The sequence below is a fragment of the Aulonocara sp. 'chitande type north' Nkhata Bay genome, linkage group LG20, assembly GCF_057382095.1.
Source record: "Aulonocara sp. 'chitande type north' Nkhata Bay isolate Kocher_YH1m ecotype deep benthic linkage group LG20, A_spYH_male_GT1.1, whole genome shotgun sequence".
NCBI lineage: Eukaryota > Metazoa > Chordata > Actinopteri > Cichliformes > Cichlidae > Aulonocara > Aulonocara sp. 'chitande type north' Nkhata Bay.
In genome coordinates, this window is record NC_141363.1 from 29,489,407 (window position 1) to 29,503,805 (window position 14,399).

General features: G+C 39.7%; 1 protein-coding gene across 3 annotated transcripts; it reads left to right on the forward strand.

Moving 5' to 3' along the window:
- The first annotated feature begins 1,419 nt into the window (after positions 1–1,419).
- On the forward strand, positions 1,420–11,454 carry tp53inp2b (tumor protein p53 inducible nuclear protein 2b). Of its 3 annotated transcripts, none has more exons than XM_086277661.1 (4): positions 1,420–1,682; positions 6,103–6,441; positions 7,149–7,722; positions 7,817–11,454. In XM_086277661.1, the coding sequence occupies exons 2-4, from the start codon at positions 6,318–6,320 to the stop codon at positions 8,079–8,081; spliced, it is 963 nt and encodes a 320-aa protein (XP_086133787.1). In that variant the 5' UTR covers positions 1,420–1,682; positions 6,103–6,317; the 3' UTR covers positions 8,082–11,454. The 3 variants fall into 3 exon arrangements, with proteins under 3 accessions (XP_086133787.1, XP_086133788.1, XP_086133789.1); XM_086277662.1 differs by having other exon boundaries at positions 7,152–7,722; XM_086277663.1 differs by having other exon boundaries at positions 7,566–7,722.
- Positions 11,455–14,399: the final 2,945 nt, after the last annotated feature.

The window sequence follows — 14,399 nt, forward strand, 5'->3', positions numbered from 1 at the left end:
CTGTGTGGAACCTTTAGCACCTTGTTGGATCAGTGCCATGAACTATTAAAGCAGCTCTGGGGGCAAAAGGAGCTCCAATCCAGTACTAGCAAGTTGCATCTGATAAGGTGTGAATACATACAGTTATCCACTTATTTAAAGAGGACCAGCTGCTACTGAATAATTCCCAAATTTATTGCATCCATGTTATAAAATTTAAATAAGTCATTATGTGTTTGGCTGAGTTTCAGCTAGAAGAACAGAAGTATGTTTCACCCTGAATGGTGACTGCGAAGCATGCAGGTACACACCCATGGAGACATAAACATGCGTGTTGCGAACAAGAACCATTTCTATTAATCATTATACAATATGTATTTTATAAAAAACACAACACCTAAAGAAACACACATGTATAAAACACACACAGTAATGGCAACAGTCACAATGTGCTAACACAAAGAGCAGTGGATAATCTCATTGCTTTACAAACTGCTGGGTACAAAAGTGACCACAAGGGGTATTTCAAACATCTAAAAATCCCATTGGTTACACAAAAGCTGCATTCAAAATAGCAAATATGATTGGCCGATATAGGCTGAAAAGCAAAAGTCGTCCCCACCAGTGGAATGAAAAAAAAAAAAAAGGTGAAGGGGAAGAGAATGAGGTTTATTTACTATTGAAATGTAAAGTAAAACCACCAGCACCACCTGAAAAGAAAAAATTAACATGATGTAAACTGCGGCTATTAAATGATTTGCATATTTGAGGTTTTAGTAAATAAGTCACCCTCTGGGAAAAACATGCAAATGAGATTGCTGTTGTCAGTGTTGTCCAGCATCCAGCATATGAGTAGAAGTAAAAACTACACCGGAAATGATACTGTTTCATATTTTAAATATCTTGTTTATAGGATTTCACCTCATATCACATTTGGGCCCCTAATATGTTAAAAATTAACTGCAAAGGCCTCACTAAAACTGGATCACACAAAGTTATTGCAAACATGTTGTGTCTGTGGTTCAAATTCCATTCAGATGGTGACATAACCGGTTTGTTGCATCAGATTCCTCTTTCTCATTCTCTTGATAGTTTAAATACTTTCATTTCTACATCCTACTTTTTCCTAGTCCTATATTAAAGACGTGTGAAAACAGACCCAGAGTCAGTTTACCTCCCCCCAGCCAAGCTTTCAAAAACCACGGATGCTGTTCGTGGAAGCTGATTAGAGTTCAGATTCCCAGTGAAGTCACCCTTTCCATCTGGGTGCAGGTTTACGGCTCATCTTGCCCAGCCCCCACCCTGTCACCAAGTAGACCGGCTTGCATCGGGTGTAATATTCTGATTGGCCGCTTTCTTTGGCGTGGGCGGGGTGATAGGCGTGGCTCTGAGTGATCTCACAATCAGCTGTTTTGTACGCTCTACATTCTGATCCGAGGATCAGCTGGAGGCAGCAATAAACAGGAAAATCTGCAGCGTAAAAACTAGAGGAAAGGAGGGGAAAGCTGCAGATGTTATGATCTGAAAACGTCCGTGTAAACATTTTTACACGAAGCCCTTCTTCTAAGAAGAAAGCCTTTTATTTTTATATAATGGTGTTCTAACTACCTCACATAAAGGCTATCTAAAGCTATGCTTTAAGAGTTGTCGTTTCTACTGTGTGTGAGATCTCGTTTACAACTTGAATAACACTGCAAGGGCAGGTAAGCTATTTCATTTTCTGTATTTTTTTATCTCTATTTCTTTTTCCAGATTAAACGCTCGGTGTGTTTTGTGTCTAACTGTGCTTATAAAGAGGCATCAGACTAACCTACATCTTTGCAATTGAACCTGCTGCTTTCCTTTTAAGGTTATTCATAAAAAAATACCCATTACATATCAGCTGTCGTGAATCATAGAGATTCTTATTATTGAATTGCATCCCTTTGTCTTGGCCTGCCTTTGAGTGTGTGTTTTTTCTTATACTATGAAATGACCTGTTAATAGGACATGAATAGATGGGGAAGCAGTATGTTATAGGCCCAAATAAACAGCCTTAGTTGGGTCGATTCGACGTCCTGCATCTGCAGAAATGACACCAGCCTGCATATAGATTAATCCTATAGGACGCCAGCAGTCGTTGTTTTGCAAACTGCACCAAATGCTGGTGTGGAGTCGATGGCGGATGTTGATGTATTTGTTGCAGGTCGACCTTTTTAGGTTTTGATTTCCACTAAAAATACACCAGGCCTAACCTGAGCTGCTCTGTCAAATAACCGACTCGCTGTGTATTCAGGAGCCTCTTTTCTCCTGTCTTTCGTGCAGTGTTGCTGAGCCACAACTGTCATTGCTTTGACCCCTCAGCTGTAGCCAGAGCTTATACGGATAATTCATGTTTAACCTGGATACCCTGCGCAGAAAGTCGCGTCTTCTCTGGGCTCGTCGATGCTCTGGCATCGAGGTCGATGTTTTATTTTACATGAAGAGCCTATTCTTTGTGTTGGAAACGTAAACACCGCTGCATATTTTTTTCATAAGCGTTTCAAGTCCAGACGACAGCCGTCGACAACAGCAGCCGCTCTCACACGGATGGTTTTTCGGTACCGTGTTGCAAAATGCAGATCAAACACGAAAACCATGTCGACTGCAAACACGCGATCAGAAAATCTTGATATTTTTCCCCTGTTTGTTATTCTGACCGATTTTCTTTTTTCCTCCGGTCGCAAAATAGGCTGGAGCCTCTCCGTCAGTGTCAGTGGCGTGACGTCAGACGCAGCTTGTTTTTACTTCTCGGGAGCCCCGCCCACTCCTCTTATGAAATAAATAAAATAAAAAACCTCAATCAATAGAGCTGCCTATACATCCGGAACATATTAAATATATACTGTTGTGTTACTGCCACATTTTAACAAATCCACAAAACTTCTTGTTCAACATGTAAGAAGGCTTTCTTCTGCATTATTCATGCCAATAAATAAATAAATAAATAAATAAATAAATATATATATATATATATATATATATATATATATATATATATATATATATATATATATATATATATATATATATATATATATATATATATATATATATATATTGTTCCTTTTGACCTGTAAGGTCTCCTTATTATCTAACAGCATCAGTGATCATATAAACTATAAATGGGCTACAGTTACCCTAGAGGGCCAAATGTCACCTGCTGTCCCTGGCCAGATAAGGTATCCTAAAATAGAAAAAACAAAATGTGTTATGAAAATATTATTTACCTCACAAGAAATATTCAATCAGCTCTATTTCCTACTGTACTGTACATATGCTCAGCTACAAGCAGTGATAATAAAGAAAAAGAAAGGGAAAATGTAATGAGTGAGAGTCACTTTTATTGCTTTTAACTTTCAGATAACGCATATCTTTCTGCTTTTTTACAAAACAGTCAGCATCATGAATCTTTGTCATTGTGTTAATGGGTGGATTTGACAAGGTTTCCACAAAACATACATCATCTGGTCATTAGCTATCATTGTTTCTTTGGGCCCTTTTGGCAGTGTCAGTACCTATAAGGCCAATCAGTAGCTCTCAGTTGGCAAGCTAACAAAATGGTCAGGGAAGTGCTTCTTACGAGTCCATGTTGGGTGTTTATTGTGCGGATCTCCTCTCCACCTTATGCAAAGCAGCACTGAGGCCTGAAAAACATTGTTTATCAGAATTTACTTGTCATAGTCCCATGACTTAATGCTTTATTAGTCAAGGAATGCATTAATCTTTGTGCTGAGGTATGCACTGCACCGCATCAGCTGAAAGACAGTTCCTCAAAAACATTTCATAGTCATTGTTTAGTGACTGAATGTTTTTTTTCTCACAAGATCTAAAAAACAGGTCATGCAACCCAGATCTTTTTTTAATTAAGAGATAAGAGATAAGAAAGATAAGTCTTTATTGTCATTGCACAGTCATACCTAGTACAATAGTACAACAACATTGGAAACTGTCCTGCATCGGCACTATGCACAACAAAACACAACACAAATAAGACAACACAACACAAGACAATAACTTAACTGAATAAATTTAAAAGAGAATGAGTGTATGACAGTAACTTAATTATATATATAACAAGTTAAATAGCTTTCATCATTTAAAGAAAAGGCTTATAAGGTTTAGCTTTTTTTCTTTTTGCACCAGTTACTGCTTCACTTGATTTATCTCATATCTTATCGTATCACTTCAAGCACCTGACATCAGCAATCCCACAAGCATGCTCTGTATGACTGCAATTAGGATGTGTCTTCCCTTTTTTGCTCCGTTATCATGGTGATTCTCCAAATAAGGACAGAAACCCATCATGCATCCATGCATATCTGCTCCCATGACTCTTTGCTCTATAAATCCTTGTCTTTCACCTTATCTTTACTAACCTTCTCATTTATTTAGTGAGAAAGTTCAGCTTCATACACTTTACATTATAGTCAATGAGATTTCTGGGGCAAATAAGACTGTGGTTGAATGTGATGATTACTTAAATAGGTTATGGCCTGATATCGAACCTCTCCTTTAGTAAATAAACACTAACCTTGAATTCACAAACAAAAATAACTGTGTCAGACAGTTGCAGAGCGTATTGAACTCTGTGATCTCTTGGGTCTCTTTGCCCTATATACTCAGTTTAAATAAAACTCAACCTTCGAACATGCAGAGCGTTGTCACATAAGCTAAACTTCAGGTTAACATTACACCAGTGTGTTCACGTGTAGTTCACATCCTCGTCCTTTGGCCTCAGCACCTGCTGTCACAATGTTTCTGGTTTTCTTTGCATCTTTCACATGTGTGCACACACATTACTTGGTTTTGTAAGAGTGTGGCTCTTTGTAAATATACCTTTTTTAGTTTTGCCTACCTTTTTCTAGAGGTGGATACCAACACTGGACAGATACTTTGTTTCACTATGTTGCCTTCTTAATTGTGTTAAATAATGAATTATTTCAAAATTAATAATTTCTAAATACACGAAAAGCCGAAAGGTGTGTTTTGTTTTATTAGCTAATAATTAATCACAACCACAATAAATTACAATGAAAAGTCTTCATTCAAATTTGCACAGAAATGCAAATGAATGTTGATTCAACTCACAAACCATGACACACTGCTCTCCCCTACATAAGCTGCCTTTATAGGTTAAAAGTATCAGTATTGATACTGATATCAGTAATACTGGCCCTATATTTACTTGGTATTAGATGAATACCAAAATCTTCTTCTTCTTCTTCTTCTTCTTCTGTGCTCTGCCCATCTGTCTAGAAACTGAGAGTTGATTGGTTTTCTTGACCTAATAGGGGAGGGCAGTGTAGTTATTACACACTGGCTTGCTGATTAACTCATTAACTCCTGTTTCTTATGTAACTTCGCAGTACCTTCACAGTCCACTAGGGGGGCCCGACCCACATTTTGGAAATCACTGCACGAGATTGCTTGTAGTAACAAACCTGTAATTATTATTCGATCGTTCTCAGCTCTAAAAAATATTTCAGCATCTTTCAAGTATTTGTCCTTTTGTTTAGTTTCATCTACTATTACTGCAGTAACTGTTAAAAAAAAACGCATTCATTAACACATTTACCTGGACAGGCAGGCAAAATTAGCAACTATCTTGGAAATATGAGGAGATGTTTAGCTGCTAAGGCCAAATATTCCCTCAGGGGTGCATGGCAACCAAAAACACAGCAGCCAGAAGTAAGATGCCAAATGAATGACAGGCACAGTGTTGATGTGCAGCCCCCAAGTGGTCAAAACATTTTTTTTCAGTTTTCTGTGACCTTTCAGAAGTATTAAGATATAAAGTGTTTAAAGTGAGTGGTGTTGAAGTTTGTTTGTTTTTTCAAAAAAGCCCTGTTGTTTTATAAACTCATTATAAGATTCCCACCTCTTCTAATTAACACGTTAATGTTCAAAATAATAATAGTAATTTTTTTAAAAAGAGCAACACTTTTAATGCCACTAAGGTTTGAGTTCACGCTAAAAACAATGACTGCATTGCATTTTTAAATAATCCTGACCTCTTTTGTTTCTTACTCTCTTTATCTAATGTATGTTTCATCTTTTCATTGCAACTAATTATCCCCTTTTTCCTCTCTCCCTCTCCCTCAGGCCTTTGCTCCAAACCAAGTGAAACCTTATATTTGCACTACAGAAGCCTGTCCACACCTGTTTGTCAAAACAAGGTCCAGCAAGAGGCTTCAAGTTGGGGAAAAAAATAATCAAAGAACAGCGTAAAATAGCAACCGACAAGAAATTCAAAAAGGCAGCTACAGCTTTTTCTTTGTGCACCACAACAAAAGCACCAGAGTCGTCAACACTTGACAATGTTTCAGCGTCTTAGCAACCTGCTGTTTGGGGAGGTGGAAGAGGTGGTAGCTGAGCTGAAGGGACCCAACCCATGTGTGACTGAGGCCGACGAGGAGGGATGGATGATTGTCAATCTGCCTGGTGAGTCAGAGAGAGCATTGTGCTGGGCTTGTGTTGAAGGGATGGTTATTTTAAAAGCTACATCAAAAGTGAGGAAATAGTCAAATTATGCTTTGTGTGCTGCTGTGCATGTTTATGATACTGACTAATATATGAAGTGTAGTGATAACAACAGTGGGATGATGAGATGGGGTGAAGTATTATGATAAGGGCGTGGCTCAGCTACACTGCCGCTCATCCATATGGCTGCCATGCCAAAGGTTGTGTTGTCCGTCAAATGGCGGAAACACATAGCTACCTGTGAACATGCATCTCCTTCCACTTTGTTTATGATCTTGATCATGACAAAGACTATTTTAAAGTATGAGAATGTGCTTTAATGCCTGCTCAGAAGAAGCCAAGCAAACAACATAACATAAAAGTACCTCTCAGCAGAGTCAAGGCAGAAATTATGTCAATGACATAATCACAGCTTTAGAGGGTCAACACAACTAATGATGTGACTCTTTTATGTTTCCTTACCCCTCCTCCCCCCTCTTCCTTTCCTCCAATTTTTTTAAATACCCTTACATTCCTCACACTGGTATGTGTGTGCGTGCGTATGTGATCCCTTCTTTGACCTGCATGGCTTTTTGAAAAATCTGCCACATTTGCATAACTTGTGCAACATCTTCCCCCACCCTGACCCCCCTCTCATCTGAACCATCTCATCGCTGCCATGTGCTCAGAAGAGTCTGACTGCATGATGCAGGTTGATGATGAGTCAGGAATCCCACTGATCGCACAATCATTCCCAGAGAATAACTTGTCAAATCGTCAAGACGCACGTACAAGGACTGAATGCCCGGCCCCTGTCCCCCACCCCCCTCACAAGCGTCGTAGGACACATAAAGGCCGGCCACAAGGTGCAGTAGCATTAGTAGACCCTGTGTCCTGTCCCAGCCCCAGCCCATCAGACATGGGTGCTACTACACCCGTAACCCTGCCAAGACGGGTCAGACTGTCCACGCCCTCCTCCACGCCGTCAATGTCCCCAGGCTCTGGGAGTGAGTGTGGGGGCAGTGGGTGTAGCAGTAGGGCAGGCTCAGAGAGAGGCTGCATGGATGAGAGCTGGTTTGTCACCCCTCCCCCCTGTTTCACTGCAGAGGGAGCCACTGCAGAGGCCAGCCCGATGGAAGACTTGCTCATAGAGCACCCCAGCATGTCTGTGTACGTCTCCCCGAGCAACCTGTCCATGGTGTCCAACAGCAACCTGTCTGCAGTGGCAGAGGAAAGCATGGTTAGCCTGGGGGGCAGCGTGAGGTGAGAGCGATTGGCTAAAAATATACCTGCCCTTTATCCACTTTTTTCCCCAGCATCAGCATAACTATGTTATCTTTTCTCTCTTTTCCATCAGAGCGGCTGAACCAGCTTCGGTCCCCGCCACTCACGGCACTATGCCCACCAGGGTGAGCCGTGGAGCAGCTGCCCAGGCCGGTGCTCTGGTCAAGGTCACCCAAGTGGCCAGGGTCCAGCGTAGCAAAGCCCGAGTGGAACGCCGCCATCTGGGGCGCAACCGCATCCAACGCCAAAACCGCACCAGGGAGCAGATCCCTCGCCACACAGCCCACAGCAGAAACACCTTCCTTCACCAGCCCAGCAAGCGTAACTTCTGCCACTAAACTCCCCAGCGCACATGGGGCATTGTTTACTCTGAGGGCATTAGTAGTCACACATGAATAAACGCAGTCAACCACAGCATTTTTAATTTCTGTTGCACTTAAGATAACAGTAGTGTTTTGTTGTTTAGACATAATCTGACCTCACCTGGTAGCTCAATTCCCATTCTGGTGTTATGAAACCGAACCCTCTGAGTAGATATTGTTGACCTTTTTACTACTTATTGTCCGACGCAGTATCCAAACCACAAAAAAAGTCTTTAAAATCTTAAAAGAAGCTATTCGTAGTAATAATAATGCTTGAAAAGCACGAAAAACTTGATTTCTATAAAGTTTCTGTCCAATCTTGCCTCCCCAAGTTCATTCCTCCGCAGTGCATTTTATTTTAGAGAGATTAATTCAGCTAATACACCTCCGTTAAATGTATTTAATTATTTTGGAGACAATAAATTCAAATTGAAGTTTATTTTTCTCTGGCTGGAATAACAGTTTTCTGACTTTTCCAGTGGAAACAATGCAAGACAGATTTTGTCTTTATAACACCAAAAACAAGTCATCATGTCTTCAAAGCTTTATGTTAAAGAGATAAAAGAATTCAATCAAAATATGATTTTTTTTTAATAGTTCAGAAGAGGTGGAAGGATATACCGTGTGTGACGAGGGGGAGAGGAAATTCACTAGACATTTGTTTCTCTCCAATTTGGTGCGCTAATGAGCAAAGTACACGACAAAGCCCAGGAAACATGAAGCAACCGATTTCATCAGAGGAAACCAAATGTTGTGAGATTTTCTCTCTTCTTACTTTGTGAAGGATAACAGCAAGTTGATGATGGCGAGAGCAAAACAGATTAAAGAGTAAAGCAAAAAGACATGATGAATTGGAACATAACTGAATGAAGACTGAGGTGGTTTAACGAGAAAGGTTCACAGGAAAGTGTAACGTAACCCTCTGAGCAGCCTGAGTCCTTAAAATGTAACATCACATTTTATTGGAGAGCTTTTAGAGTACAGCTGCTGCTTTTGCATATTCAAATAGTTGTCGTTGGCACTTCTATAGTCATTAAAGGTGAGGATTATAAATGCAGTGGAAATATCCAAGGCTAGCCTTTGGGTTACAGGGTATGGCAGGTCATAGTAAGTGCAGAGCGGTATCGGTGGTAACTCATTATTTTGTTTTGTCATTTGTTTTTCTGCTTACTTTGTCTCGTAAACAGTAATTTTATTGGACTGTTTCTGTTTGCATGATTCCAACCGGAGAGAAAATCTAAACTGTTCCCTGCCAGATAAACAGAAAGTAGACATTTGGGCTTTTTAAAGTCAACACATTATAATCGTTTCTCCCCCCGCAGATCATAAAACAGCACGATTATCATTATTTGTGTCCTCTGTAAACTAAAGCAATGTGCCCAGCACACACATCAGTCATTCTTTTACACAGTGTGTGCTGTGATCTTATGTTATCCATGTGAACACCAACACAGAGAGCATTTTTACGTCTGTCCCTTTTATGGATAAAAGCACTGTCTTCACGGGACTTTTTTTTTTTTTAAAGCCTAACACAAGCATCTTCACCCCAGATTCAACACTTTCAACAAATATCATCTTCCTCATGGACGCGCAGCGCATTGCTGATATCTCCTTCATGGTTCTCATATTTCATATTAGCACATGCAGCTCTAACAGTGTCCACTTAAAAATCTAGCTTACTGATATGTATTCAACAACAATAGTAAACAATGGTGCTGAAGTGTATACTGATGTTTGTAAATTATTTGAGAAATGGATGTACGTTTGCACTGTCATACATTTTGTGAGTCAAAAAGTTTTAGCGGTGTGCCGTGTGCTTGTTTTGTTTTGTTTTTTCCTTTTGTGATCATTTTTTTTTCTTCTTTTCATTTTGACCCGGACTGTGTGCGAGGTGTCCCGATCCGTTGAATCCTACGAAAAAGACACAAATATCTGTCATCTTTTTCTTCTTGTAAATATTACAGAACAATTTATAATGCTTTGCTAGATGTCATAGCCTCTCAGAACTCGTGTCCAACGGGACTGATGAGAATCCAGTCTCTGCCGCATCTCTGTGCTCGCTTTTTAAACCAGGAGGGCCACAAGTGGTGTCATTGCTCCATTTTCAGTGTCACCTTGTTGAGATGCACCATTTAAAAAAGAAAAAAAAGATATAGGCTCAGAGTTGACGTGCCATAGGCAAACACTGCCCTCCAGAGGGCCCACTCGACACAGCACCAGCTGCTGTGTAAATGCTGTTGAGGGTCCAGTCTTATGACCGTACTGAAGTGTTAAAAGGACAGACTGAGATACATCGAGAAAATAGATGTCCTGTGTGGTTCTTGAGTCACATGCTAAACCTTTTTTTCTGTCAATAATCCTACAAATTACTTAATTTTATTAAATTACAAATGTTTCTGCTTTAAGGGTGGCTATAATGTATCCTGTCAGTCTCTCAAGTGCAGCGGGTGTATCTGAGGTGATGAGCCTGCACACATACACATCAAGATATCTCTGTTTAGGCTTTCACACTCTCTCCAAGGGGCTTTTACTATTCTCACTGTGCCTCAGAGGAAGCATCTTGTTTGAGGGGAAAACAGTAAAAACAGGTTAATGATGAGAGATCACAGGTGGATTATGGGTGCATGCCAAATCGCCGCAGATACCTCTGATGCTGCAAATTTCATTTACTTTTATTTTCTGTCCTTTATCAGCAATGAAATGTAAAAAGGAAACATGTTTAGGTATGTTGTGTGTGATTATTGCAATGTGTGGTTTTAGGAGGCAAGGTCATTCAAAACTTGCAGGGGAGGGAGTGGGCACCCACTGTGTTGAGCCTATAGCAGATGTGGGATGTGGATAGTGACAAAATGAGGCAGTAGACATATAGTTTATATATTTTAAAAAAAAAGAAATGTACTATAAAAATACAATAGAACATGCTTGTATTTTCCCATATAGTTATTAGAAGAGTTGTTCGACAATATAATCTTTTAAATGAAAGCGTTGAATGTCTGGGGAGTTTCACATGTTTTACGTCGTGCCCTAATATGACGGCAGCTTCAAAACACTTGGGGTTTCCCCCCCATGTTACATCTCAGTTAGTACACCCTCCCTCCCCTCCATGAAAATGAAAGATATAGACATATAAAATTTGATGTATCTGATATCTATGGTGATTGTGCCTTTCACTATTTCTGCATGGTTTTTGTGATGTACTGATTTTTTTTTTTCCACACCCAAAGCGGACAGTTGTCCACTGACAGGCAAGACCTATGCAAAAATCAACGGATGGGTTGTCCAACATCCATTCAGAAAACCCGCCAAAAATACCCCCCACGACAATAACAACAATAAATGCTCAGGTTAACACCTGAATCTCGTGTCATTATTTTCATGTGGGACCGCAAAAAGAGGTGTTGGAATGCAGTCTTATATAGGAAAGCTTAAAAAGGCCGTAGTACTTATTATTATAACACTCAGTGTTATTATTTTATAGCCTAACATTTAGAATAATGCATAAGCACCTGGTTGAAAGCGCAATAATTGTGAATATTAAACTATATATGGTAAATGGCCTGCATTTGTATAGCGCTTTTACTCAGTCCCTAAGGACCCCCAAAGCGCTTTACACTACATTCAGTCATTCACCCATTCACACACACATTCACACACTGGCAATGGCAAGCTACATTGTAGCAGCTGCCCTGGGGCGCACTGACACACTGACAGAGGCGAGGCTGCCGGACACTGGCCCTCTGACCACCACCAGTAGGCAAACATGGGGTTAATATCTTGCCCAATGCCATATTTGGCATGCAGCCAGGAGGCAGCCTTCTGATTAGTGGCTGACCTGCTCTGCCACCTGAGCTACAGCCACCCGCTATATGGCTTATGACTTGGCATTATAAATATCCAAATTGGTTGGATTATAAAATTTTATAGCTGAAGTATTTAACCAAATAATTGTACAGTGTAGGGTTAAGGTGACCAGATGTCCCTCTTTAGCATGTTTATTCCTTGTCCCCCTGTCCCACATCTGGAGACAATGTCCCACATTTTGACTTGTTCTACACTCCTTCTAAAGTCTTTCTTTTACCAGACGTGTGTGAAGGGAAGACTTTTTATGATATTCAAAACACAGAGGGTCAGTTTGTTTAATGCCTGTTTAATGATTTTGTCTTTTTTTCCCTTAAGTATATTTTTCTGTTTCATGCAGTGGCAGTGACACTCAAAAAGGTATGCTAATCTAGTGATAAATATGAACTGAAAGTAAGAACGTGTTAGCATAGAGAAGAGCAGCTGAAATAACACTTAATATATAAAGTGGAATTTATAAAGATTGTCGTATGAGAGCATGGACACATTGTATTTGTTTGGAGAGAGAGCAGGGGATATATTTGGCATGTGCTTGCTGTTAACAATATAAAACCATACACATTTTATCAAATTTCTATTTGCAAGCTAGACGTGAAAATTTCATTGGTGGCATTGATGATGTTTTCCTCTCTGCCCACCAAAAACACAGTGTTTGTTTTGCATTAGTTTGCTGAGACCTGGCTACCAAGTAGCAAGTACCTTTAAGTACACCTATTTGAATATAGGCAGTTCTTTAAGTGTCTTAACTGCTGATGAAAGTAGGGGTTTTTTTTGTAGGCAGATGTAACTGTTTGCAAAAAGGGAACAAGCAAATAGACAGGTGTGGTTAAAGAGAGTACTGTCTGTGGACTGAAACTGGGTGGAGTCCTGTTATGCTTAGCTTTGAGTACATTAGTCCAAGCTGAGCAGGAAACTTAAAAGGCTGACGAGGATTTAAAAAATAAAATAAAATAATTATGTCACACAGCAGGGTTTTTCATTGTTTTAAACAAACCAAAATACTTTTTATTATTTGGATTTCTCAAAGCTGCCACTAGTGTTTGTCCTGATCCAGCAAAGACTGCTGCTGTCTGGTAAAAATGCAAACTAATGTGCAAAATACAAGTGAACAAAAGAATCTAAATGAAGCTTAATTTGGATAGCGCCTCACGTACCTTAAAATGTTCTTGTTTCAAAACCTAACCCAATGACCCTGAATGTTCTAACAAGGACAGCGCCTGCAATGTTTTAACCTCTGAGGGGTTTGCTGCCAGTCAACATCGGGCCCATTACTCCCCCCTAGCGGCCAGGAGTACTTCCGGTTTCTTTCTCGCGGTCATTCACTGTTTATGACATGTATGGAGCGCATTTCTCTTAATGTGTGTGCCTTACTCATACATCTGTTGACTTTACAGTTCTCCGCTATTACTCAGCTCTATGATATGGCAAATTAGAGCCTGCCCCCCAAAGCTTCCTCCAAATATTTTTAATCATTAACAACAAAAGAGGATCCAAGTTAGAATGTAGAGACATAAAGGTCACCATGATAACATTTGCAAACACTTCTTTGTTTACTTTTTCCTGTTTAAATCGTGCTAACAAGACTCTTATCAAGTTAGTTACTACTTCTCCACAGTCCAGCCCTTTAGTTGGTGCAAGAAGTTTTCAGGAACTTTAAAAATGTCTTTGAGTGCAAGAAAGTAAGATTAATCACTACAGAGGATGTATTCATTAGACACTGGGGACTGACAGTTAAAAAAGTCAAACTAATGGTTTTTGAAGTATAGGGAAACAAAAAAATGCAAAGCTCAGGGTTCACATAATGCAAATAAAACACGACATTATGCTTCGATATAGAGAACAGAAATTAAACTATGTGGTGATTTTTAATATATCATTCCTCCATTCACAGAGAATATACAGTGATTCTTGAATTTGCAAAGCATGCCCCAAGCATCTTAATCTGAACGTTAGAAGATGTACTGTATGAGATTAGATCATATATACAATACGTCAACACTTCACAGTTCAGATACATATCTCAGCAGGAAGCTGCATGAACCAGATCTTCAGACTAGAAACTACAAGGCTGAATGAGACAAGTGAACACAGATAAAATGTAACTCGAGAAAGGGGACTTCAGTTAGTGGAAAATTAGGTCAGGATGACTTTAAATGTATGTGTTTGCTGGGCACAGAGAATGTGCACTGATTGTACATGCATATGGATTCTCTGTTGTGAAGCCTGAAGCTAGGGGCGTGATGGTATAATGAGTGCTTTGCATTTGACACTGTTTTTTTCTTTTTTTTTTAAATATCAGGTTTCAAGGCAACACTTTATAAGCAATGGTAGTCCCAGAGTAGCAGCTACACAAAATCCCATTTCATTTGTGGTCATGGGATTCATTTATCATCAGGAAATGACGCAAAAACACACAGACTTACACCACAGACTAAG

What these genes read in the sequence shown, in the direction of transcription:
- tp53inp2b (XM_086277661.1), top strand. Translation starts at nt 6,318, where the DNA reads ATGTTTCAGCGTCTTAGCAACCTGCTGTTTGGGGAGGTGGAAGAGGTG. An exon ending in GATGATTGTCAATCTGCCTG is followed by an intron (nt 6,442 to 7,148) that starts GTGAGTCAGAGA and finishes CCATGTGCTCAG; the next exon opens with AAGAGTCTGACTGCATGATG. An exon ending in AGCCTGGGGGGCAGCGTGAG is followed by an intron (nt 7,723 to 7,816) that starts GTGAGAGCGATT and finishes CTTTTCCATCAG; the next exon opens with AGCGGCTGAACCAGCTTCGG.